This window comes from Halichoeres trimaculatus, unplaced genomic scaffold (genome assembly GCF_033239565.1).
Source record: "Halichoeres trimaculatus isolate MK-OKI-2021-1 unplaced genomic scaffold, fHalTri1.1 fHalTri1_scaffold_14, whole genome shotgun sequence".
Lineage (NCBI taxonomy): Eukaryota > Metazoa > Chordata > Actinopteri > Labriformes > Labridae > Halichoeres > Halichoeres trimaculatus.
In genome coordinates, this window is record NW_027437192.1 from 5634597 (window position 1) to 5661077 (window position 26481).

General features: G+C 41.2%; 1 protein-coding gene across 2 annotated transcripts in view; it reads left to right on the top strand.

Annotated features, from left to right (window-relative positions):
• pvrl2l (PVR cell adhesion molecule related 2 like) overlaps positions 1-26481 on the top strand; it is a 564571-nt gene that overhangs the window by 285042 nt on the left and 253048 nt on the right. For both annotated transcript variants that reach the window (XM_074686275.1, XM_074686276.1), the window contains exons 4-6: positions 6190-6483; positions 15290-15407; positions 15824-15972. In XM_074686275.1, the coding sequence (XP_074542376.1) occupies positions 6190-6483; positions 15290-15407; positions 15824-15972 (561 nt within the window). The remainder of the gene's footprint in view (positions 1-6189; positions 6484-15289; positions 15408-15823; positions 15973-26481) is intronic.

Below are 26481 nucleotides of genomic sequence, written 5' to 3' on the forward strand. Positions count from 1 at the left end.
ATAACAGAGTAACACGAGTTACCTTGACCCAGTACCAGTGGGGGTTTCTGACCCAGCTTTGGAGCTATTTTCCAGCACTGGTGTGAAACTGGATCAAAACAACACTTTTGTTGGTGGTTTTCTACCCACAGCTACTGGGTCAGTTTCACACTATTCACACCATAACACTCTAGGTGGGTCAACAGTACCTCATTGATACTAAGTCAATCATCAGTGTGTTTGTGAGTGCAAAAAAAGCTGCAGTTCTACAAATGTCCACTTGAGGCTGGCTCCAAAAGTGAAAGGAAAGCCCATTCTCATCAATGTTAAAATGTTTTTAATGACTCCAGAATCAAACAGGTCAACATCCCGGTATCAAAAGAATTAAACTAGTCTCTTTCTGACATTTCTGGCATTCATTTGTACACAACACCTTTTTTTGTTGTAATTAGGCTAAAAGTTGTGCAGAATTTAGTAATATCAAGAGTTTGTTGCAGATAAGCACATTATGTGTTTTTGCTGCTCTGTTGCCTTTGTATTGCTTCTTTGTTGGATTCTTCTTGAGCCAGAAATTAGTTGGAGGCATGATCTTAGACATTCCCACTGCCATGATTAGGCCCTATAACATCTCCTTGAGGATCATTGGGGGACAAACTTCTGTTTCCATTCCTGGGAGGGATATTTACGGCAGTGTTACGCCAGACTTCCACCTGATCCATGTCCGATCCATCTCCACCAAGCTATGGTTTATCTCCATCCTCTCTGGACTGTCAACAGCCACTGAATGCGTTGCTAGGACAGACGTGACGCAAACTGACGAGCCTCTCCTTATTCCTGTTGACTCTACTGGCCTCTGAAAACCTCAGACCTGTTGACTCCTAGTCTGGCTTCACTCATTTTGTCGTTTTGTTATTGCATTTAAGTGAAATACACTGCCTGGCCAAAAAAATGGGAATTTTTCACCTAGACCTTGCATTGATGATGGTAGAGTCTGACCGCTATGCAAAGCTTTCTCCAGCACGTACCAAAGATTCTTAATGGGGTTAAGGTCTGGACTCCGTGGTAGCCTATCCACGAGTGAAAATTATGTCTCACGCTCCCTGATCCACTCTTTTACAATTTGAGCCCCATGACACCTAGCATTGTCATCTTGCAATATGACAGTGCCATCAGGGAAGAAAAACCCATTGATGGACTAACCTGGTAATTCAGTATCTTCAGGTAGTTAGCTGACCTCATTCTTTGAGCACAGACTGTTGATGAACCTAGACCTGACCAACTGCAGCAACTCCAGGTCATAGCTCTACCCCCACAGGCTTGGACAGTAGGCACTAGGCATGATGGGTGATCACTTCAGCTGCCTCTCTTCTTACCCTGATGGCACATCACTCTGGAACAGGGTCTATCTGGACTCATCAGACCACATTACCTTCTTCCATTGCTCCAGAGTCCAATCTTTATGCTGCCTAGCAAATTGAGGAGGCTCATACCTATTTGCTTAGTTAAATCCAGGTGGCAACTGTGTTTTTTTGGCCGGGCACTGTGTAATCTGGTGCCACCATGGATTACTGTATTCTGAATATCAACCCGATGTTTAAATGCTGACACCATCCATCCATCGTCCACAGCTTATTCAGGTCAGGGTCATTGGGGCAGCAATGCTATCAGCAAAGACCAGACCAGTGTCCCTAACCATTTCTGTCAGCTCCTCTTGGGGAGTAGTGGGGCATTCCCAGGTTAGCTAAGAGATACAATCTTTTCATTGTGTCCTGGGTCTACCCCAGGGTCTCCTCCCAGCTGGGCATGCCCCAAACACCCACAACCCCCTGTTATTTGACACTTTCTCTACAACAGAAACCATAGTGGAGACGTACAGAACAAAGATCTGGTGGAATCTGGCTCTTACATTTTGTCTGCAGTGTCACGCATTCAGGAAAAGCCAGTGATCCTTACACTCAAGTGGTAATGTGGCGTTCCTGCTGTGTTATAAGGTTATGCCTCTGAATCAGACACTGATATTTTGCCAGTTTGGTTTGCGATGTATAAGATACAGTGATAGTGGAACATTTCAGCATATTTTCAGATCATAAAATGGCAAACGGAGAATCAGAGCAGGTTGAGAGTTCACGAACAGAAACCAGATCTGATTGTGTTCACTTCAGTGGATACAATACATCCCACCCTTCCAGCCTCTGTTACATAAAACTCTCAGTAACTCATGAACCCAACACTGGAGTCTGAGCCAAAAGTTAATGTGTGCAGTTATGGTGCATTATAAGAAAGTGACATTGCAGAACACCCCCACAGCTCTTAAATGAGAGGTTGTATTTGAATAGAAGAGGTTCAAGCTACATGCTCTCAATATCAAAAGTAGAGTGGAGTTAAAGTGAGCGTTCAAAGAAAGGGCAGACACTCAGTGTCATTTTAAAAATGCAAACAACAGTGCATATTTCAGACGGTCTCTCCAGAAGGACGTTTCATGCAGTTGCGCACTTAAAAAGAATCCAAAAAGCTGTAAATAATGGAAACAGAGAGATGCTACAACCTTGACTACTCTCTGCTGGGTGTGATTGTCTGCTGGAGTCAGAGCTTTGCTCATGGACGCATCGACATGTGCACACAGCTAAGTTCAAAGATGGATTTGAAAACAGTCTCAGGTCAGTATTTATGGGAACAAGAGTAAATAAAAGAGTGTTCAGCTACAGTAGCTCCATTTTCAACACTTTGGTTCTCTGTTCTGTGAAGGTCAAGACTGTTAAGGCTGTTTGTTACTGTTGAATGGCACAAAACTGCGGGTCACAGTTCACAAAGGATGTGCTACACTCCAAACACTGGTGAAAAAAAGTATTTTCTTTAAGAAACCCTTTAGTGTTTACAGTTTGCTCAATTAAAAATAGACTTACCGTATATTCCTCAGTGATGCTAAAAGCTAATGATATGCCTCTGTTTTTCTCATTGTATGGTGTGGTTTTCTTATTAAAGTGAGTATTTGTACACATTAACACAAAATGTTACTGCGTTGAAATATTTTACCATGCTGTAGAAGTTTGAGTAAAGAAAAGTTTCAACCTATTTTAAAAAAAAAAAAGATAATGGAAATGTCCAGTGATCCGTGATCACATTCTTGACTCAAAAGAGATTCACCAGAGAACGGACTGATAAACCAATCCTCTCTGCCGACTGCAGACTCAACAGACTAACAGTAAATGAATCGTTGAAAGAAAATGTAGTTTTAATCATTCACTAACTTTTTCTGTCTTTGTTCGAGCAGCTCCATAACTGTTTCTATCCAGTCTCATACAAGAAAATAAAAAGGAATTTAGGAAAACATCATAAATAACAGCCCTCAGCGGGGGGCAGAGTTTGTGTTTCAGGACAAGTGAAGCAAAGAGCAACACCTGCAATAACAACATGAGAGCATTTCAGGAAAATGATCTATTATAGTGGAGTTTACTCAAAACCTCAAAGCCAAGGACACTGGTAGTTGCCTTTACCAAAATTATTCCAGGAGTGTATGTGAGTAAATCTATCTTTGATTCCTCTGTACGAGTCTAAACATTATACGAGTTAAAAACTCTGAGAAGACTATTTGATTGTGCCAATTTTTACCTAGAAGATGAGCAGTGGAGGTGGATGGTGCGACTATAAAAGTGTTTCTATGATCTGGAACTTTAAATTCCTGATTAAACATTGCCAGGAACTTCATGGTTCCTATAGCACTTTGCATTTAAAAAGAATAAATAAAAAAAATAAAAGTAATTGCAACACATCCTGTGACCAGTAGAGGGCAGAAAGACAAGTCAGAAAAATGAGTAGGATCAGTCAAGCAAATTTATGACACATGAAAGGAGACGAGGGTTAAGTGACAAAGCCCTTTTCAGGAAAAGACGTTTCAAAAAGCCTTAAAACAGCTTCATAAACTAACATGTTGAATGATAAATCTCAGCAGGATTCATTCTTCTCAAACAGCCTTGGATTATCATTAATTACTTATTTGATAAGAAAGATTATACATTTACTGCGCTTTCCAAATTTGCTAAAGCACCTGTCACAAAAATGAGGAAACTACTCAGAACTTTGAAGCTGTTTAATTCCATCTCTTTCTTTCTCAGAAAAAATATTTTGGTAATCATCAATTTTCTGGGCCAGTATTGGTAAACACACCACTCAGTGGTGTTTTGTGAAGCAGTATGTATATACACTCACCAGCCACTTTATTAGGCACACCTGTCCAACTGCTCGTTAAAGTAAATTTCTAATCTGCCAATCACATGGCAGCAACTCAATGCATTCAGGCATGGAGACATGGTCAAAACGATCTGCTGCAGTTCAAAGCGAGCATCAGAATGGGGAAGAAAGTTGAACTTTGAGGCAGATGGGCTACAGCAGCAGAAAACCACACCGGGAGACCCTCCTGTCAGCTAAGAACAGGAAACTGAGGCTAAATTCACACAGCAACACCAAAACTGGACAATAGAAGATTGGAAAAACGTTGCCTGGTCTGATGAGTCTGGATTTCTGCTCCACATTCAGATGGTAGGGTCAGAATTTGGCCTCAGCAACATGAAAGCATGGATCCATCCTGCCTTGTATCAACGGTTCAGGCTGCTGCTGCTGGTGTAATGGTGTGGGGGATATTTTCTTGGCTCACTTTGGGCCCCTTAGTACCAACTGAGCATGGTTTAAAGTCCACAGCCTACCTGAGTATTGTTGCTGACCATGTCCATCCCTTTATGAGCACAGTGTACCCATCTTCTGATGGCTACTTCCAGCAGGATAACGCTCCATGTCATAAAGCTGGAATCATCTCAGACTGGTTTCTTCAACATGACAATGAGTTCCCTGTACTCAAATGTCCTCCACAGTCCCCAGATCTCAATCCAATAGAGCACCTTTGGGATGTGGAGGAACGGGAGATTCTCATCATGGATGTTCAGACGACAAATCTGCAGCAACTGCATGATGCTATCATGTCAATATGGACCAAACTCTCTGAGGAATGTTTCCAGGACCTTGTACCCGGTGCTAGCAAGGTGTACCTAATAAAGTGGGTGGTGAATGTATATAATTATATAGAAAAACTGGAGTGGAGGATGCATTCTCAGCGACTCCTCTCAAGTTTCAAAAGCTGGAAGAAATCTGTCATCAGGCGCTTTGTCTTCAGGATATTGTTTGTTGGATTTAACCTTTTTCCTTTCATGTGTTTATCAATGATCGATGTCCTTGTACTCCTTGTGTGTTTACGTCTCTTTGTTTTTCCTGGTTTATTTTGTACTTTTGCTTCCTCTGTTTAGTTCTTACTTCATGTCCTTGAGGTCTCCTCCTCTTCGATTGCACTCACTAGTTTCACCTGTGTCTCATCACACACCTGCATTAATTAACCCCGTCTTAACCCATGTTGTGCTGTGGACTCCTTGTCCTCGAGTGTTTTTCAGTGTCAGTGTTTGATTTTTGTTTACGGTGAGGTACCTTTATTCCATCTCTTACCATAGTTTGCAAGACATTCAAGAGTCTACAAGAGGTGAGGTTGAATCTGCTTTTCTCAGGTTGTACTGGGTCAATACATCTATATACAGACAAGTGTTGTTGAAAAGAAATTTTCCAGTGCACTCAAGGACAAAGCTCTGAACCTTGTTTCTGTGTCCCTGAAGTGGGGTCAATCACAGGGTTAAAGCCAGAGACCGAAACAATGAACATGACAACACTCTCCCATTCATGTTTTAAACCCGTGTCTGTAGGTACATGTGTAGGTACTCTGTATGAATGCTTTGAAATGATTCACTTCAGCTCATCACTGAGCTCTGAAAAGGTTGTTCAGAAATAAACAACAATTGTTGGACCGTATACAGGGACAATAAACATCCTGTTCTCTGCTCTCCTCTATCATGTTTGGCAGGCTGTGAAGCAAAGCCGGCTGGATCTTCAATTATCCTCTGAATAGGACCAGAATTTATAACATGAGTATTATTCTGTGCTGCAAAAGACTTGGAACTAGCCACCAACAAAACAAAGTCAATGTAAAATTAAATAGAAGTATTAAACTCACAGTGCTTTGGTTTTGTATTCTAAACAGGAGGTCATGTTTATTGCGTATAACTGAACCTTGAATGTCTTTACACCACTTTCCTTTCAGCCTGTGCTTAAACTTTCCTCGTACAGCTCCTCTCAACTGACTTTGACTCACTACCCTCTTTCTTCCTTCGCTTTCAGCCAAGCCCAAGAACTCGGCCAAAGTTGTGACGGTCCGAGCCGGCTCTAAGTCAGTGGTGGTGGCCCAGTGCGAGGCGGCGGATGGCAAACCAGCGGCCACCATCAAATGGTTGGCGTCGGTCGGAGGCAACCACTCAACCAGCACCACTAACGGGCCCGACGGCACGGTGACGGTACGCAGCGAGTACCGTCTGGTCCCCACACCTGCAGACAACGGCAGAGATCTGACCTGCATCGTGGAGCAGAGGACGCAGGAGCAGCCGTGGGCCAACACCGTCAAGCTGTCCGTGGAATGTAAGAAAGACTCTTTACATGTTGTTCCATTTTCAGGTCTCAATAAAGATAGAAATAACTTTCCAAAAGTAGAGACTGCCGACACTTTGAGACACACACCATCGCCAGAACCTTTAGGCTTTTATTTTGGCAGTCACCTGCAGACCTGTCAGCAATAATATAAAGTTGTAGCACAGACTGCCAGATATAACAAACTTGAGCTATGGGATGGTAGTAATAGAAAGATGATACCTGCAGCTCTTAACACACACACACACACACACACACACACACACACACACACACACACACACATGCATAAACACACACCGCCTGTTTGAGTCCCTTCTGTAATGATTGCAAGAACAGAAACAGCTGGAGGACGTCTGAAAACAGCTCCTGTTTAAGATGGTTTGAAAACTGCGAGTAAGACACAAATACATCAACAACTTGGTTACCATGGTTACTAAAACCTGTGACATCATATCAATCATCAACCAAACTAACAAATGTATCTACCATCACTCGTCGGCATCAGAGTTACAAACTAGTTTAACTATTTACCAGTATTCTCATAATAGTGGGCCCAAAATGCTGTCACATTTTGTGTGAAAGCCTCTGCAGGGCTGTAGCTCCAATCAACAACTGCTGCTATGGTGTTATTATGCTTTACCACCCGGATGCAAACAAGCACAGAAGTCCACATATACCCATTGACCCCTTTAAGTCCAGACGTGACATATAGTTCATTTTCAAAGTCAGAAATACTTGATTGATCCCCGAGGGGAAATTACAAGTCAGTTTCATCTTTTCAAAGAAACATAAAACATACAGTGGCATGGGAAGTACAGGAATGGGAGAACTGTGCCCTGGGGGAACATAGTGTAAGATTAAGGAAAAGAAAAAAAAACTCAGCAAATAAGCACATGATAACAAATATTAGATAATATTATCAATTTTAGGCTGCACGGTGGTGCAACGGTTAGCGCTTCAGCCTCACAGCAAGAAGGTCACCAGTTTGATTCCCAGCTTTGCCTATGGGCCTTTCTATGTGGTTTGCATGTTCTCCCCGTGCTTGCGTGGGTTCTCTCTGGGTCCTCCGGCTTCCTCCACAGTCCAAAAACATGCTCATCAGGTTAATTGTCCAAAAGTGTGAGTGTGAATGGTCATCTTTCTCTGTGTCAGCCCTGTGATTGGCTGGCGACCAGGGTGTACCCCGCCTCTCGCCCAATGATAGCTGGGATAGGCTCCAGCCACCCGTGACCCTCACCAGAATAAGTGGTTCAGAAAATGAATGACTTACCACATTTAAGACTTTTAAGTGAACTGAACTGAAAAAACTTTCTTTGTCCCCCAGGGGCAATTAAGGTGCATAGCGCAGACAACAACGAGAACAGCACAAACAGATACACAATATTGCACATCAAACTTAAGTCTACTATTTTAAATGCTAAAATCCTAACTTCAAGAAAATAAAAAAGTAAAACAATTGCTCAGATAATAAAAAGAAATGGTAAAACTGAGATAAAAAATATTAAAATAAAAGCCAATGAAGCAGTTGTGTAGCCAGATCCTGCAAAGTAAAAACTGTGAGGGATTGTGGGAGACTCTGAGTGGAACCGGGTGACAAAAATATTATAATTTTTTTTTTTCTTTTAAGAGTCTAATCACTTCTTGACTCTACCTTCTGACATATTACAACCCCCGAAAAAAAAACATGAGAACGGCAGCTGTCAATCATCATTAAACATGACGTAAAACCTTGTTTTTAACCTCTTATAACTAATGAAAACGAAACTTAAAGAAAAAAAAGGACTTGAATGCAAGGCAGCCAAATAATATCTTCAAATCACCTTCAGCTTTTAAGAGATGTGTGCGATTTATGCCTCAGTTTTTAAGGTCATTAAGGACATTTTCGGCAGGTCTAAATGGGTCAATTAAAGGATGAAACTGAGAATTCTCAGCAGTGGGAAATTGACCAGATGCACCACCTTAAAGTGATACTCGGGGATGGAACAAGTTGGGTCCTATCACAAGGTTTAGGGCAGAAATTACCCCTACAGCAATGTTTTTGTGCAGCAGAAGCCCAGAGCGCTTGCACCAAACACCCCCTCCCTGCCATATTTTACTTGACCAAAAACACAAATAAACGGACTCCCACCGAAAAAATCTGATATCGGTCTGCATTCACGCTTTATTGAGAGAATTTTCAGCGCGGTACTTTCACACAAAAACACCGCTAAATAAGGCTCTAGTTCTCATCGTGTCTTAAAACGGCGCTACCTCCGCTGCAGAGCCACAGCTGGCTACAAGGCTCTCGCTGCTTAGTGTATCAGTCCGTGTGATAGGACCCAACTTGTTCCATCCCGGAGTATCACTTCAAAACCGGTAAACGACAAAGCAGAGCCAAATGACAGCGATGTGGTGCGTGCTGGGTATTCATCTACTTTTTTCAAGGTCTCTTTGTCCACCACTGTCTCTGCTTTGTTAACTTCCAAACAGATTGTGACAAATGGATTCAGATTCTGTAATTAATTGGAGAACAGTTAAAGCAGATGCTATAGGGTAACACCCTTTTTGTGAATGTCTGACAAGCTGAAAAAGTCACTTACACAAACTGTCGGCACTTGCATATTCATTTTTCCGACAAAACTTTTCCCCCAAAGGAGTGTAGAAAACTAAGAAAGCGCATTTATAGTCACAAATGTGCATCCACACATGGCTTCCATCCAATCCGTTAAATTCCCCTTTAATCTGCACAGGATCAAAACATTCAGAGGGCGCAGCGGGGGTTTACAGAGATTTCACAGGAAGAAAAAGGGAACAGGTTGAAAAAAACTGCGCAGCAACCTTCACCCATCACACGTCCTGAGAAAACTCGATGTTCCACAGCGCATACATCTTCACGCTGAGCCTCTGCATTATGTGTGTGTGTGTGTTGGTTCAGTGATGGTGTGAGAGATCATGTCATGTGTCTGCCGTATAACTCACATCAGTTTTATAGGTCAGCACTCTCTGGGAGGAACACACACATTCAGATCACACACACACTCCTCACACACTTGCCCTTGTGTCCTGCTGCTCCACTGCTTTCACACTCCATCCTCTCCTCACACTCCTACATCTTTCTCTCCCTCATTTCTTTTCCACTCGCTCTGGTTTTCTGTCTTTGGATTTCTGACACCAGAAAGGTGAGGTAATAATTCTGTTCTGTACATCTTGAGTCTCCACTCACGTCAGTTTGGTTTGTGTTCGCTTCAACATGAGACTTTTACAGAAGTGACACTAACTGATTCTCACTCTGTTGCTGTGATTTCATGGGGAAAAAAGATCTGGGTTTTTTTCTTCCCGCATATTATGTTTTTTCACACCTGCTCACACACATCCCTGTTCACATGTTGTAATATCCTCCTTTAAACTCCAATGAGATTTTTTACAACACATTTTTACACCAAAACTTCAAAACGGCACAGAACGACTACAGCCTGATGTCACTCTGTTTACCACTGTACACTGAACACAGACGCCTTTAATGACAAATAAAATTCTTATATCAGGAACTTATAAGTGACCTTGGTCCAATCAAATCCTTCTTTAACCTCTTAAGAACCCACGTCCACATATGTGGCATTATATCTGTGCCTCTCAGACCCATGATCCTTCATTTTTATAAACTTTAACTGATTAACCACATTTAGGGGCATAGACCATTTCATCTTTTGGTGAAATCACTACATTACACACATTTAAGTAAAAAAAACCCAATTTATTTAACTACAATAACACTACTATAAACAACTAATAGAGAACTCATAACACAAATAATCAAACTTTTTAAATAGTAATATTTCCCTATGTTTCTTCAAATTTGTAATTTCATATTCTTATTCTATTACTTTTTTATTTTTTATTGTTATTGCATTGATTGCACAATAATATTCTATTCAATTCTATGCTATTCTATCCCAAATAGCAAGGTGACAGAATTTCTAGGCGCAGCCAGGGTGTTGAGGGGGTCCAGTTTGGTGACCTCAGGATTGGATCACTGCTTTTTGCGGATGATGTGGTCCTGTTGGCTTCATCAAGCCGTGACCTCCAACTCTCTCTGGATCGGTTCGCAGCCCAGTGTGAAGCGGCTGGGATGAGAATCAGCACCTCCAAATCCGAGTCCATGGTCCTCAGCCGGAAAAGGGTGGAGTGCCCTCTTCAGGTCGGGGACGAGATCCTGCCCCAAGTGGAGGAGTTTAAGTATCTCGGGGTCTTGTTTGCGAGTGAGGGAAGGATGGAGCGAGAGATCGGCAGGCGGATCGGTGCAGCGTCTGCAGTAATGCGGACTCTGCACAGGTCTGTCGTGGTGAAGAGGGAGCTGAGCCGGAAAGCAAAGCTCTCTGTTTACCGGTCGATCTTCGTTCCCACCCTCACCTATGGTCATGAGCTTTGGGTAGTGACCGAAAGAACAAGATCGCGGGTACAAGCGGCCGAAATGAGCTTCCTCCGTAGGGTGGCCGGGCTCTCCCTTAGAGATAGGGTGAGAAGCTCGGCTATCCGGGAGGAGCTCGGAGTAGAGCTGCTGCTCCTCCGCGTTGAGAGGAGCCAGATGAGGTGGCTCGGGCATCTGGTACGGATGCCTCCCGGACGCCTCCCTGGTGAGGTGTTCAGGGCACGTCCCACCGGGAGGAGACCCCGGGGCAGACCCAGGACACGCTGGGGAGACTACGTCTCTCGGCTGGCCTGGGAACGCCTCGGGATCCCCCGGGAAGAGCTGGACAAAGTAGCTAGGGAGAGGGAAGTCTGGGCTTCTCTGCTTAGGCTGCTGCCCCCGCGACCCGACCTCGGATAAGCGGAAGAAGATGGATGGATGGATGGAATTAAAAAATGCCAGACATAAGCTCGGGTCTTGAGAGGAAATACATGTCTGCCACCGATCACCACTCAACTTTGGTTTAAACTGAGAGAATTTGGTGCTAAGTGGCTAAAAACATAGTGTGAGCTTGTGTCCTAGTTAGCTAGCCAACTAGTTAGCCCACTTGCTTGTTAACGCCAATGTTTTTGGGAGCAAAAAGTTTACTAGCAATAAATTACTCTCATTTTTTTTTAAATGTTCAACTGTTCTCTGCCAGGCATTTGTTGCTAGCTTTGTTAGCTGTCAAGGGCTCAGCCAGTCGAAAGGAGCAATGGGTTTTTTCAATGTGATATGGTCAGAATTCAGGTCAAGGTCAATAATCTGGTTTCTGTAATATTCGGAATTACAAGTTTACATACGTATCCAGATCAAAACAGCGTCGCAAGGACATCTTGTTGCTTTTTCCTTCTTTGTTGGATTTATTAGCGGGGTACACTGTGTCACACTGCTATGACGTCACGCTATTACATAACTGATGCAGCTATGGGCATCAGGCTCACACGCTGCCTACCACAAGGGGGCACAGTTGGTTGTGGAAACACAAAAAGGACCAGGCTTTCGAGCCAACCCATACCAAATCATACTGATCTACACCGGACTGCTTGGCGGAAACAGGTCTTTAGCTGACTCTACATTCTGGTTCAATATTGAGAATCCTGCGCTGTGGGGATGACGACCAGTTGCATTTTAGTTTCTTAGGTGTTCATTTTCTGTCATCACAAACTGTTGGGAACTGCCTCTGTGTACCAGCTCTGTAGTCAGGTAGCCGGCTTTAGCCTTTGGAGTCCTTTGATAAGCATTAATGCTGGGTAACAGAGCACGCTAAGCCTGGTTGAAAGAAAGCAAGTCTGCAGGTCTTTTCATTTGATCCAATAATTAACATTTCACAGGCTTGCCTCCAACCAGACAGCTTTATTTTATTAAAGCAGAGGGTTGATTGAGTTTTATTGTGAAATAAAGATAACAAAGCCTACCAAAAATACTTTTAAAAATGAGTAACCAGCTTCAAGGATCTGGTCTTGAATTTGATTTTATAAATAACAAACATCTCAAGAAGTATTTTTATTATTATCATTATGAACGTACAAAATAGGATTATGAACTTTATGGTGCTTTTTGGCTGCATTCAAAACCTCCTGTCTTTGTCTGTTTTCCACTTTCTGGAAGTAAACAAGCTAAAAGAGTTCAAGGTTGGGATGGATATTGATTTCCTTTTTAGCTGGCAGTACAAATGACGAGCAACAGAGAGAAAAGGTTTAATTGAAGCCACTGTAACCAAATCGCACGCGGGTGAAAAGCTGTCAGGACACATTTGCATACTTACTGTACACCCCCTAACTTTAATAAAAACTGCCTTTCACTCTTACCTGACTCCTCTGACCCAGCAGAGTCTAAGTAGATTCAGTTTTTGTTGCACGGAGGATATGTTTCTTTTTCAACAGAGCAAACAAACCAAACCAAATGTTGTTCTTTCATGAAAAAGTCAAAGCTACAAGGCTGAGTGCAAAAACATGACTCTGAGGAGCTTTTTAGAAAGAAACATCCAATCACCGAGCTTTGAAGCTCTGTTAGCCGCTAACAGCAGGTGGAATCTGAAGATTACTATGTGGAAAAACAAAATGATAACACAATCTGCTGCTTTGATTAACTGTCTCTGGGATTCTGGGTCCATTTGGATGAATTTGTTGGTGTCATGTTGTTTTAAACCGCTGCAGAAAGGAGCGCAGAGGTGTTTCAGAATGTGACATCTGATTTTAACCGAGGCTGGTGGGCTTCATGGTGTGGCATGATGAGCTAACAAAGTTAACAAAGCAGAAAGTGAATAAACTCTGTGCCACAGTCCTTTTGACAATTTCCAGAGCCAGTGTCTGAACCAGTTGGAGAAAAATCTGCACAGATTATCTCATTATGACAGGCCTGTGTTCTTTAATGCTGTTTCTTGTGCTAACAGCACCCACAAACCCTTTCTTCTCACCAGAGTCTACTGTTGCTGGGTTACTACAGTTGTCTCCCGGCACTTCCACTTTCCCCAGAGACCATAAAGTCTTTTTTGAAATGCTCGGCTTACTTCATAATTGCTTTCGTTCAGTGGTATTTTATAGAAAAGGAACAAAGGGAAAAGAGGTTCTGTCAGCGTCAGACCTGAGGATCTTTACCTCTGAAAAAAAAAACAATAGTTAGTTTTATTTCTGTTTGATTTAACTAAAAACACAGAAGTCTTCTATTATTTCCAATAAAACAGGCTTGAAAATCTGCAGCTCACAAACACTCCACTGCAAAGTCTGACCAAGGACGACAGCCAAATCTGTCCGTGAGACCTTAGGAGTTGGTAAAGAGCATAAATAAGACGTCAGCTCATAGAATAGAATGCAATAGAATAAAATAGAAAACACTTTATTTATCACAGAGGGAAAATTCAGGAGTCACAGCAGCAATCAAGAAAATAAAAGTAAGAAAGTGTCTGGTGTAAGCTCTGTTAGCCATGTCTGTAAATAGCATGATGCTACTCTGCCTTCTGGTATCTCCTCTCTTGCTGGGTTAGCATGGCTAGCATGTCCAGCTTATTGGAGATAGATCTTATGTTCCCAATAACGATGGATGGAAGGACAGGTCGATGTCGTCACTTCTTAGCTCACACCTGAGAACCAGCGCGTCATCCTCATCTCTTTCTCCTCACCTTGTGGGGAAACATCAGGCCTTGCACCAATTAGCACTGACATGCTACTGGCTGCTAACAACTGATTTCGCATGTAAACAATGCAGCAATGGTTACATGCAGGATTTCCAGACAAACACAGGAGCAAAAATAATAAACCATACAAAGTAATGGCCCACTCCAAATGCAAAGATGACTAAAAAGAGATGAAAAAATTACAGGAACCAGACAAAGAAGACAATATTTTACATCTTTTTTTTCTGTAAGCCCATTAGCAACCTTTCTATTCTCACTTTCAGATGAGTTATATTCTATCTTATGTGACTGTATTGACCTGATTTTTCATTGATGATCTCTTACAGTTAATTAACCTTTTTTTTTATCGCAGTTTGTTTGTTTTAGCTTCCTGTCTTAAGGCCTTTGCACAGCAACAGCAACGCAAATAAACATGAAACTGCAAAAGATTTGGTAGTAAATATTGACGCCCCTGTCAATGCGTATCAGGAGCTAACTCCTCCAAATGTTGTCTTTGTAGTTTTTATGTCTTTTGTCGCAATCAAGCAGTCTGCCATGTTGAATGTTATTGTATGCGATATGTCAAGAAGTGCGTAACTTTGGAAAAATCGACCTTGGTCCAAAAAAATAAAAGCTGCAACTTTGTTCGGCAAAATAATATTACTGGTGTAAAAGCTTGCATTGAAAAACAGTAGGTTTGAAAAAATAACATGCAAAATATCCATGCGAAAATACCCGTCTGGTGTGTGAAGGGCTTTAGTCTAACATACAGTAGTTCAGCTCTGCTCAGCTGTTGGTTTTCTAATAAGTCTTTTATTTTGAAAGTTTTCTTTACTGGTGCACACTGTGAGCTTGGGGTGGGAGGGGATGAAGTCTTCCAAAGTGGTTGTTTTTAGGTCTTCTCATTTTTATGTTCAGCATCCTGTGTTACATTATTGTCATATAAAAGTGCTTCATAAATTAAGTCTGATTTATTGATTGATTGATTGATTGGTTGATAATCCTAGAGCAAAAAAATACTCTGCTGTGAAAATGAGACTGTAGATTGTTGGCTGACGTATCAAACAAGCAACCCAGATTGCTTTGGTTTGGCTAATTTTACAGTTTTCTGGATTCTTGGACCATCTGTAAGAGTAAAAGTGTCCAAACCTCATCAGGCTTCAGATCAGGTTGCTCTGAACTCCAGCTCTGGAGCTCAGTGATACCTATAACACAACGAAAACTCTCCTGATAACTTCATCTCTGTCTTTCAGATCCGCCGTCTGTTTCCATCGATGGCTATGACAACAACTGGTACGTCGGCCGCTCCGATGCCATGCTCTTCTGCCTGGCCAGCGCCAACCCTGAGCCCACCGCCGTCACCTGGACTGTGTAAGCATCAAACCCTTTCCACCCGTCTCCCCCTGCCTCACCCCCGAGAGAGTGGCGGATCAGCCTGCCTCTTTCTATCATGACTTCTCATTTTTTGATAAACTCAAAATGTCCTTAACATGTCGTCTTGATGGACAGATGGCGTGATGATCTGTGTGTGTGTTTGTGTGTGTGTGTGTTGTGTCTTTATGAATACTGAGCAGGGAGACGGAGCATGTCTGGGATGTTTTCTCACACTCATATCACAGTTACATCTTTTTCTCTTCTTTTTTTTTAAATTGTCTTTTCCATTTCCCTTTCCCTGTCATGTTGTTTTTAACAATGGATTCTGTCTCCTTCTGTTCTTCTTCTCCCTCCATGGCCACTGCTCTGTGTTCCTTTCTTTTCTCACCCCTTCTCTCTTCCTGTCTCCTCAGGGCGTCTGGTCCTCTGCCCGACACAGTGATGGTGGATGGCAACAAGTTGGTGGTGAGGAAGGTGGACGACGCCGTCAACACCACGTTCACCTGTGAGGTGAAGAACAAACACGGAGCGAGCAAACACCAGATCACCACCATCGTCATCGGTGAGTCCATCAAACTGAAACCATAGACTGTTGAGACGAAGTGGGCGTGGCCTTTGAAATCTAGAGTACGAGCAAAGGGGGCTTTAAACTGGCATTCCCAGTTTGAAGACTATTATTTTTAGTTCATTTGTTGCATCAGTAAGATTTCTGTTTGGCACTCAAATCAAATCAACCCATCAAATTTCAAAAGTATAAAGATATAAAGGCTTCATAGCTGTTTTTATTTCTTAAAGAGGCTATGGGGAGTTTCTAAGTGATCTTGAAAACCTTCTAGATAAATGCCTGATTGTAATCCACACTTAAAAATTAGATTACCAGCACCAATGTGGGTCATTTTGAGATCCTACTTCATAGCTTCTTCTTAGCTTCCGGATCAGGTCCAGCAAGACTGGATTGATTTACAGCACGTCCAATTCTCTATGACAATACCACACCAGCTGACAGGTTTAGCAGAGAGAAAAGACATCTTTATTTTTCTCTGCTGAAATGATTTCTGTGATCATTTTTGTAGTGATGGTGAACACGGGAGCCTAACTGCACTGGAAAAAAATGAAATCTTATCAAGTGTTTTTGTCTTATTTTCAGTCGAAAATGTCTCTTTAGACTTAATATGAGCCACATTCATCTGAACAGTCCAGAAAAACGTCTTGTTTGAAGTTATTTGAAGACAAAAATGAGCTCTGAATTGTTTGTAACAAGTAAAAAAATAATCTGCCAATGTAACTAGAGAAAAGTTATTTGTATTAAGACTTTATTCTAGTTTCAAGCAAATTTTTTAGACCTCACTTGTCTTTAAATAACTTGAAATAAGACATTTTTTTCCAGACTGCTCAGGCAAACAAGGCTCATATCAAGTAAAAAAAGACAACTTTTACTTAAAATGATTCAAAAACACTTCATAAGATGTCAGTTTTTTGCATTGGGTCTGACAGAAAAAGGACAGAAGAGCAGAAGAAAGCTAAATGAGAGAGTGATACAGCCTAAGCTAAAGGCTAATGCAGCTCTGCTTGGAGATTAGCGCTAGCTGGACATAGCTAACCAGGATTCACTGAAGTTACACATTACAGACACGTCTCACAGCACTGGGCTGTCATTAGCGCTAAATATAGATGGCTACTAAACTACTGTACAAACTGACAGATAGCTTGTTGTCTTGTTAGTGTATGAATACGTCAAAGCACCAAGCTGCTAGTAGCACGACATATAGCCAGCTACTACAATAAGTGCTTGTTGTCATGTTTCAAACAACAGGGCTACGTAACTGTACTGATGAATTTCTTACCTTGTTGTGTTGTATCCGGTAAAAAGTTGACTTAAACAAAGAAAATTTGATCCAAAACAAACACATGACTGGTGAAAGTTACATTTTTACAACAGTGTGCGGAGACTCCGGGCCAGAAAGAGGAGAAAGAGAAGAAAGATCCTCCTCATAGCATCTTTGAAAAAAAATTTCTGTCAGACGAAATCCATATTGTGCTTCCTCAAAGTCCACCCTTTCATCTAGACAGGCTCACCTCTTCTGGAAAAGTGAAATAGTGAGAACTGAATGTTAAAACCAAAGCTTCAAACCAGGGATACATCAACTTATGATGTCACCATGGCAACGCCCACTTCAACAATCAACAGTCTGTGATAAAATGCGAATGAAACGCACTCAAACACACGAATACTTGCTGAACATGTGTGAAGTGATGCACACAGCCATGCATACTGGTATTTTCACCTGCAGACATGCTACACACATACACACACACACACAACACACACACAGGTGGAGCATATCATGACATTAATTTTGCTCACACTGCATGCAGCCAGACTCACACACACACACACACACACACACACACACACACACACTAATCTGCATCAGTTAGCTGCTGCTTCTCCGCGTTCACGCTAACACAGGCTCAAACAGACGTTAGCATGTACACACAGACCGTACATCCTTCCTCAAACATACAGATACATCATCACACAAGCATGCACATGAACATAAATCTCTCTATCTGCACACACACTCACAGATACACACACACACACACATGCTGGGATCAGGGCTGATCTGGGAGCTGCAGGGATGCTGTATCTTTCAGTCGTCACATTGGATTGTTTTCATGGTTCTCCTCCTCGCTGGCTGGCTTTCTGCAGGACGCTGCAGAGACTTTTGATTGACCCTTTCCTCACAGCAGAGCCAAATTGCAGAACAACGAGGGCCAACGCAAAACCTTTATCGCTTCAGATCGAAACCACTCTCTTTAAAGCCGGCTCTATACGGCCATGCTGCGACCGGGAAACTGTAGCTCTGCCGGGCGCAAATTAAATGTGAATTGTGGTTATGAGTGTGAGAGCAGGCCCTTGTTACAGCGCTTTGGCCCTGCGGTGGAGACTATGATGGTGTTGAGATTGTCTGAAGGTTTCAAATTCTTCACGCGGTTCAGGTTGGTGTGAGCCAGTTTGCCCAGGTTTGTTTTTCCTTCCTTTTCTCCCTCATTTTTCCACCTTCTCCTTTCTTTTCCATCCACCGTTTCTCTAACTAACCCTTCCCAAGCATGAGTGCTCTGTCTCCTTTTCAGTTTCCTCTACTTTGAATCCAGAATCCTTTCTATCCAAAGAGTCTGCATGCTCTCGTGATCTCTGCTGGGTCTTGGTTTTGACATCTGTAAGTGCAGGGATTCGTCCTCTGCAGCTGCCACGGTGTTTGGTCAGGGTTCATTCTTTCTCCTCTGCTTTCTGACACTTTACACATCGATCTGACACACGCAACCCCACATCACTACACTCTCAAACACTCACACACACACATGCAAACACAGGAACATGTCTGCATGCTGGAAGGCCTCGCTGCACATCAGCAACAGTCTCCAAACCACTTCAAGTGTCTTTATTATCGCTGTTTGTGTGCTTCCCTTCTCTCTTCTATGAACCTTTTTGAGGAATAGTTTGAATAGTCACCGTGTTGAGCTTCACAACAAAACAAATCCCAATAAAAAAACTTCCACCCAATCTCCAAAAGACAGAGAGAAAGCTACATTTAGAAAATCCGTGGGAAATCGGGGTTGGAGATTTGAATCGTCTCCTGAGAACAAAAGATGCTTTGTAGCCGGGCGGATGTGTGGGAGGTTCAGAAGTGGCTAAGCTGCTACTGTTCTTAGCGAGAGCATTGTGATTGATTTCAAGTATCAGGGAGGGTACACTGTGTCTTCTTTAACCGCACACATGTAAGCTTAGCACATCCAAATCCTTCACAGACACATGTTAAATCTCTGACTCACAGTTTTCATAAAGTGCACACCGACACTTTGAGCGAACGCTTCATCTTTTGGTGTACCTTACATCAAACCCAGACGCTGATTCAACCTCCTCCGTGTCAAATGTGTCCTTGTGTTTCGCTGTTTGCTTGTGTTCCTCCACAATGAAGACAAAAAACAAAAACCAAGACGTTTGTAAAATAACACGACGACCTAATCCGTTACTTTAAAGCGTTAACTTGGAGAAGCAGAGAGCTTGGAGTTTGGAGCGACGCTGGCTGCCGATGTGTGGGCTGACTGAGCGCTTCGCTGAATGAACAAGCAAACACCGCAGCTTCTTTTGTTTGTCGGCAGCTCTCACATCCAAAGCGGCTCCTGATGAATGCATAGTTTCTGCTCAAGGACACAACTTAACTTGGCTACTGCAGGAGTTGAGTTTTAACCTGTGTTTGGATGGCGGTCTCTTTGAGCAGCTGCTCCCGTTGATCATTGAAGAAATCATTGTTTTGTTTATCTACTCTTACATTTAAATACAAGCTGCCTATTATTGTGGTATTTACACAATTTTTCAAAGAATCTGAGTTTTCTATGCTGATAATGAGGTGGAACATTCACCATAGACTCTGTGCTGATGACCAGAGGTGGATAAAGTACTGAGAGGCTTAAAGTTGCTCGATAGGCAAGACACCCTCACTTTGATCGTGTTTGTTCAGACTGTTCTATACTCAGCAAGTCCTTTGCTCTACAAAATGTGTGTGTTCTACTTTTTTTAAAATTTTTGGTACTGATTACCTCTATAGTTCTCTTTTTTCGTTGGATTTCTACCAAGTTTTCTCCGTGGAGGCATTTTCTTTAGGGATCAGTACCTTTCACATTTGAAACAATACGGTACCAGTGACTCAGCAGTACCAATTTTTGGCACTTTTGTGTGCGTTTATGTGGGAATGGATATAATTTTTTTGAATTATGAAATCCCAAAGTTTTATCATTTAAAATGATGATATAATCTTAAAATGTTGTGTTCATGTCCGGCATGCAAAAACCACAGTCATAAGGATGGGTTTAGGTACCTAAACATGGAAACTTTTGATTTTGCGTGAATTGGTACTCAGTACTACATATGGAATTTGGTCAGTAGTGGGTCTGGGGTGATAGTCAATAAACTAATTAATTGTTCAATAAATAGAATGAACTCAATAATTTTACCGGCCTCAATGTATCACCATGTGCATGTGTGTTTGTTTTTGTAGTTTGGGATGAAGCTGATGAGGCTGACACAACCTCATGGATGAGAAGAGAAATGTCTTCATAAACTCTGAACAGTCCAGTTGACTTGGTTTGGAGCATTTAGAATAACTGAGCTGAAAAAGTGAGAATTTACATGGACACAGAGAGTGTAGTTTGCTACATCAAAAGAAAGTCAGCATTTAACTCAGTTTTTTATTCAAGTGCAATTTTTGACTGAAAGCCCATTTTATTTTTATTCTTTGTTTTTTGGATATTTTAAAAGTTATTACTACTTACATTAGTAAAAAATACTCATAAGAAATAAAAGTTTATTGCATTTGAAACGGTGTATTGCATTATTATAATACATATTTTTTATATTAGCGGTAATTTGGTCTCAAAATAGTATTGTCAATTGGGACAATATATTGTCCAGCAAAACGTGTTATCTATGCAGGCCTAGTCGACCAACCCAAACACATTCCACCCAAAACAAAATGTCATGTAACATCCTGCTGGTGCCCCCCCACCCCTTACTAAGCCTCTAGGGGCCCTTTGATCCTTCATTCTTGATCTGGAAGAAAATCTGACTGAAAATATTGACTCTTTGGCCCTAAAATGTTGTGTAAACAATGCTAGTTCCCATAGAAACTCTGTAGAACACTAAATAAAAGTTAAAAAAATTGTGATAAAATTAATTGATACGAAGAAAAAACTTACTTTTGTCTGAAGTACACGAACTAAATATCTTGATATCACGTTTACAAAAAACACTGCCCCTTTTTTGCCATTTCAGGCCACCTTAAGTAGCTTCTATTTTCTACAGGGAGCACGTACACTGTGTTTCATTAGCTCCATGATTTTACCCCACCTGTAGGACTGGACACACTGTTGATTTTGTTAGACTTAATCATAGAGACAAGTTTTTGTCAACAGTCCATCTTTCCTTGACAAAGGTGTCAAAAAAACCTGTCAAACACCGGTTTTGTTTTCTCTGCCGTCTGAATCATCTGACATTCAAAATCCAGGATATTTTCCTCACTGTGTTCTAATACATTCCTGTAACAAGCGTCTGCGACCTGTACAACACATGCACAAAGACTGTTCCACACGCGTCTGCCACTGCTGGTGCATTCAAGGACCATCCTGAAGGTGAAACACAGTCCTTGTATTGTGTGTAGCCCTTTCATTTGAAGCTAGACATTAAAGACAGAGCCATCGTTTCCACAGAAAGAGTGTTTTCCTTGTGCTTGACTTGCAGTAAGGATCATTTTTCTGTAGCTCCTCTTTTATTCATTGTGTAATGACCTTTACTTTCTCTATAGATCAGCAGGGACAGCACAGCAGCAACACGTTGAGAGGACAGTCCAGGATCATAGATATAGAACATAGATATTGAACAAGAGAAAGTGGAAATGCCGATTTAAACAATCAGTTAGGGATAGACCAATTATCGGCCAGGCCAATTATCAGGGCTGATATTTGGCATATCAGGCTTTTTTTAAATCAAACGGCTGATGTGAAACCCATTCAAAATTTTGTTGTTTTGACTCTGATGCTTCTCTGCACATAATTTCTTCCTGTTTACACTATGGAAGCCCTGGATGGTCAGTTAAAATAAGTCATGTAAAACCAAACAGAAAATTAATTCAACTGCATTATATGCCTGTAAAAAGCAGCACAAACTCAATCCTGTCAAGTTTTATTGCAGTTACATATAAATTTTTGAAAACTTACTGCAGAAAACTTTAGCTAAATATGTTTTTCAAGATTTCATTTAACTTAATAAAATATGCTGCTAAGCCTGGGAGCTGTTTTATAAACAAATGCTTTGATAGGCATTTGATTGCAGTTAAGTGTTAGAGTTTGTATTATTCAAAAATTTTACGGCAATATTTTCACTTTGACTGCAAATTAATATCGGCTTCAAATATAGGTTATCGGCCTCCTCGATAGCTTATAATCGGTATCAGCCCGAAAAAATCCATATCGTTCTATCTCTAGTTTGGGACAGAGAGCGGAGCCTACTGGTCACCACAGCAGGCCATCCGACCCGAGAGCACAATTCACAATGATGAGTCAGAGGTTCACAGTTAGTTATGATCCTCAAGGAGGCATGGTACAGAGTCCTGCACAGGTCCAATTTTCAAAATCTGGCCCGCCCCGACCCGGGAACATACAAACCTGCACCCGAACCCCGAGCATCAGCCCGATTAGTACCGCAACCCGATCCGACCCGTTGAAACACTACCCGCAGCCCGACCCGAAGCCCGACCCGCAACCTTATTCAAAGTAAACATTTTGGGTCATATTGTCTGAAAATTGAACGGTATATCGCCATAGTTCAGATGCCAGTGAGTAAACAACGCACCTGATTGAAGCAACTCTTCCAATAAAAGCCTGACTTCAGCTCCGTCATCAACCCTCTGTGATCTTCTCACATACAACTGTAAAACCACTCGTTTTTATGTTTAATGCTTTTAAACTTTTAATCTCTTAAAAGGACCTTTACATGTGTAATAGTAGACTTACTTTCTGTCCAGACTAAAGCGACGCTCAGCAGGAACGCGCCGTGATCATGTCACAACCACGGATGTATTATAAGAACTGGATAGCGTGGCTATATGGTCACAGCCTTGCAACCAGCTTACAACTTACGTTTTTATTTTATTGTATTTATTATTATTTTATATTAATTTTGATGTGTCAAACTAAAACTCGGGACCCGACCCGCATGTTATTTTTTCCACCCATCCGAACCTGAAGAAAAAAAGATTTTAAAAACCACCCGCAAATCAGCTGTTTTTGCAGGTACCCGACCCAGTGCAGGACTCTGGAATGGTCAGCAGTATCAGCACATGGAGACACTGTGCAGACGCATGTACAAGAGATCTCTATAATCCAAAACAGGTCAAAAGGTTGCAGCAATAAGACGCTTTTTACATGAAAAGAAAAACAACCTGTTTCTGAAATAAAAACCCAGTTTTAAGAGCAAAAGTAGGCATCACTTGAGCTGTTTTGTCTCTGCCTGCATCATGTTTCCAGCGTCACCATCCAGCGTTGTTCTACTTCAAAAAGTTTCCTTCACATCTGAAGCCCAATCAGATCCAGGAGCAGTTTTTTCTTTCTGGTATCAACCGAAATGTGAAAGCATCCAAACTCTCCAGATGGCTCGTCTGCCACTTGTAGTGACTCTGAAAAATAACCACATCATTTCACGAACCTCTCTCTGACTCATTCAGCAACATGTGAGTGACTCATTAAGACACGCGGCAGAAGTTAAACCCCGAACCGACTGAACACATTACTCACTTACCTCCTGACCGGAACATGAGTCCCTCCATCTGCTGGAGAAGTTTGAAAGTCTGTATCTGGAAACCAACACATCGAGTGGATTTAGAGAATAAGCTGGCAGCCGGACGCTGAAGCTACTTAACTTTTTGTGCGAGTGCCATGAAATTCTTTGTTTGTCACATGTGGCATTGTTTCATACACTTGGATTCCTGGAGTGAGCCAAGACATTATATCTTTATGCAGAGTTACTAAGACTCCAACAGCTTTTTCTTTGGACGGCACGATTAAAATGAGCTTTTTCCATTTCCCTCCTCTCTGCAGTGATTAAAAAAGAAATGACTGACAATATGGCGAAAAAAATATGCTGCATATATTCATGTAGACACATTTATACAATCTGACTGCTCACAAAGGGATACTTATGCTACATCTTGGCATTTCCATCGCATAGCTGGCTGACTATGGATAACTCTTATTTCTGAGTCATTTCTGAAGCTGAACACATTTAAAATTGCGGCGTCTCATGTTGCTGCCAGCAGAACATACAAAATGCATGAGGGTAATCAGTAGAGACGGGGGATGATTGCAGGTTTGCTGTAGCTGACCCTGCTTCCAAGAAGATTGGCGCTATTACAGGCTAAGGTGCAGCTCTGCTCTGAAGTTACGCTTAAATTGTATATAATGTGGACTGAGTACATCATCATTTGGGGTTCATTCCAGCCTGTGAACCGAGGTGGTACAAGCCCACCCTGGAAATCTGGTCGGCCACCTCGGGTGCCAACCGGAAATGGTAAACCATGATTAGTTATGAAGCTGGTCAGAAAATATACCACCCAGATCTTTGTTGTGGCTAAAATCAGCTTAAACGGGAAATAAATAAATTTATTTAACGTTTTTTTTTCAACATTCATTTCCAACTTCAAAGCCAGCACAAGCAGCAGTTTTCCTCTTACTCCTCCTGTAACTCTTAACTTCTCCAAAATGAAAATCTTTTGAATTGAGAGAGGGAACTTGAAGCCTGATAGAAGTCAACTCCTCCTCTGTGGATCAACAGATTAAATGTGGCGTTTAGGTGACAGTGAAAAAATCAGGCACTTGGGCACCGTCTGAAAGTTTTTTGACATTTAAAAGGGAAGCCTTTAAACAAAGTATCCCATTCTACTCCTGTATTTAAATGGAAAAAATGCTTCTTTATCAACATCAGTGTGTCGATTTTCAAACTATTACTCATCTGAGACTAGGGATGCACAATATTATCAGCAAATTATCGACAAATTATCAGTATCGGCCGATATTGGCTTAAAAATAAAATATCAGATATTGCCCAACACATCAAATTCTGCCGATATAATAAACCAATAAAATAATGATCTGAAGCTGCAGATATTTTTTGCACTTTTTGTGATTTTGTTTGCACAGTTCAGATTGAGTAATCCCATATTTGTCTCATATGTTCCCTGTGAACAGAGATATAGTTTACCGACTGTCAATTTTAAAACTTGCCAAATTTTCCCTGGTTGAGGGTGATGGCAAGAGTTTCTCAGGAAGAGCATCATCCGGCTTTCAAGTAGGATTTATCTCATGGATTTTTTTTTTCTTTTATTGTTAAAAAAAAATGTCATGAATATTTAAAAATTATTTGATAATATAAAAATTCAATAATATAAATATTTAATAATATAAATATATAAATTTAATTTAAATATGTTTGCGATTTTGCACAAAAAAATGAATATTACACAATAAATGTGATTAGAGTGTTCACCATAATACAATATATTGCTTCCAATGCAGAAGAGAGTTGATAATCTCAGCAGAACGTACACAGGAAAAATATTGGTATCGAAATTGGCTAAATGAGTTGTTAGATTTTGGCATATTGGATATCGGCAATAAATCCAATATCATGCATCCCTATCAGAGACAGATTTCTTCAATGGTTCTTGGGTTGTACCAACTTGAAACCAGCAACAACAATCTCCCAAAAAAAGGGTTTTGATTTTGATGTTGCGTCTTCTTTTTTGGAGGGTTTGAAGTTAAGTATAGAAGATTATGAGTTGTCACTCTGCTCAGTTACTTAACAACCTAGTCTACAGGACTCTGACAGTCTTGTGATATAGATATGGACGCACGTTGGCCACCCTCTAGAGTCTAATCGCTTCCTCAGGTGTCCACCCTAAAATCCAAAGGTATGATTGACTTTATGCCTTTTCAAAGATTGAATTGTGCTTTTTGCGACTTTCTGTAGATTCCACTGTTACAAACTTTTGTCTTTTCATGCATATTTGAATTAAGAAGAATTAAGAAGAATTAATTGGCCAGGTCCTGGATTTGTCAGTGAGCCATGACAAATAAAGGGTTGGAGTCAAAAACCTGCTTTAAACTCTTTTAAACTTTTCTACCACTTTTAGCTTATCACAGAATCAGTCCCATTAAGTTATCAAATGGTATAATCACAAAAGCATGACAAGTATTAAATAATCCACCTTCCTAAAAGTTATAAAAGTTTACTGATGAAATAAGTTGTTTGATATGAAACATCAGGTCAACATGTTCTTAAAATATTTGATTTCTTAACTTGATAATATGACTTTTGTTGTACTGAGCATGTCAGTATGACGTAGATGTCAATATTCTTCCTGCTGTAGGGTCAGTTGGTTTAAAATCATTTCAAATTTCATTTTAAGAGTTTAGTAAAGTGATACAATCATATTCATAGGAACTTTTTAGACCAATA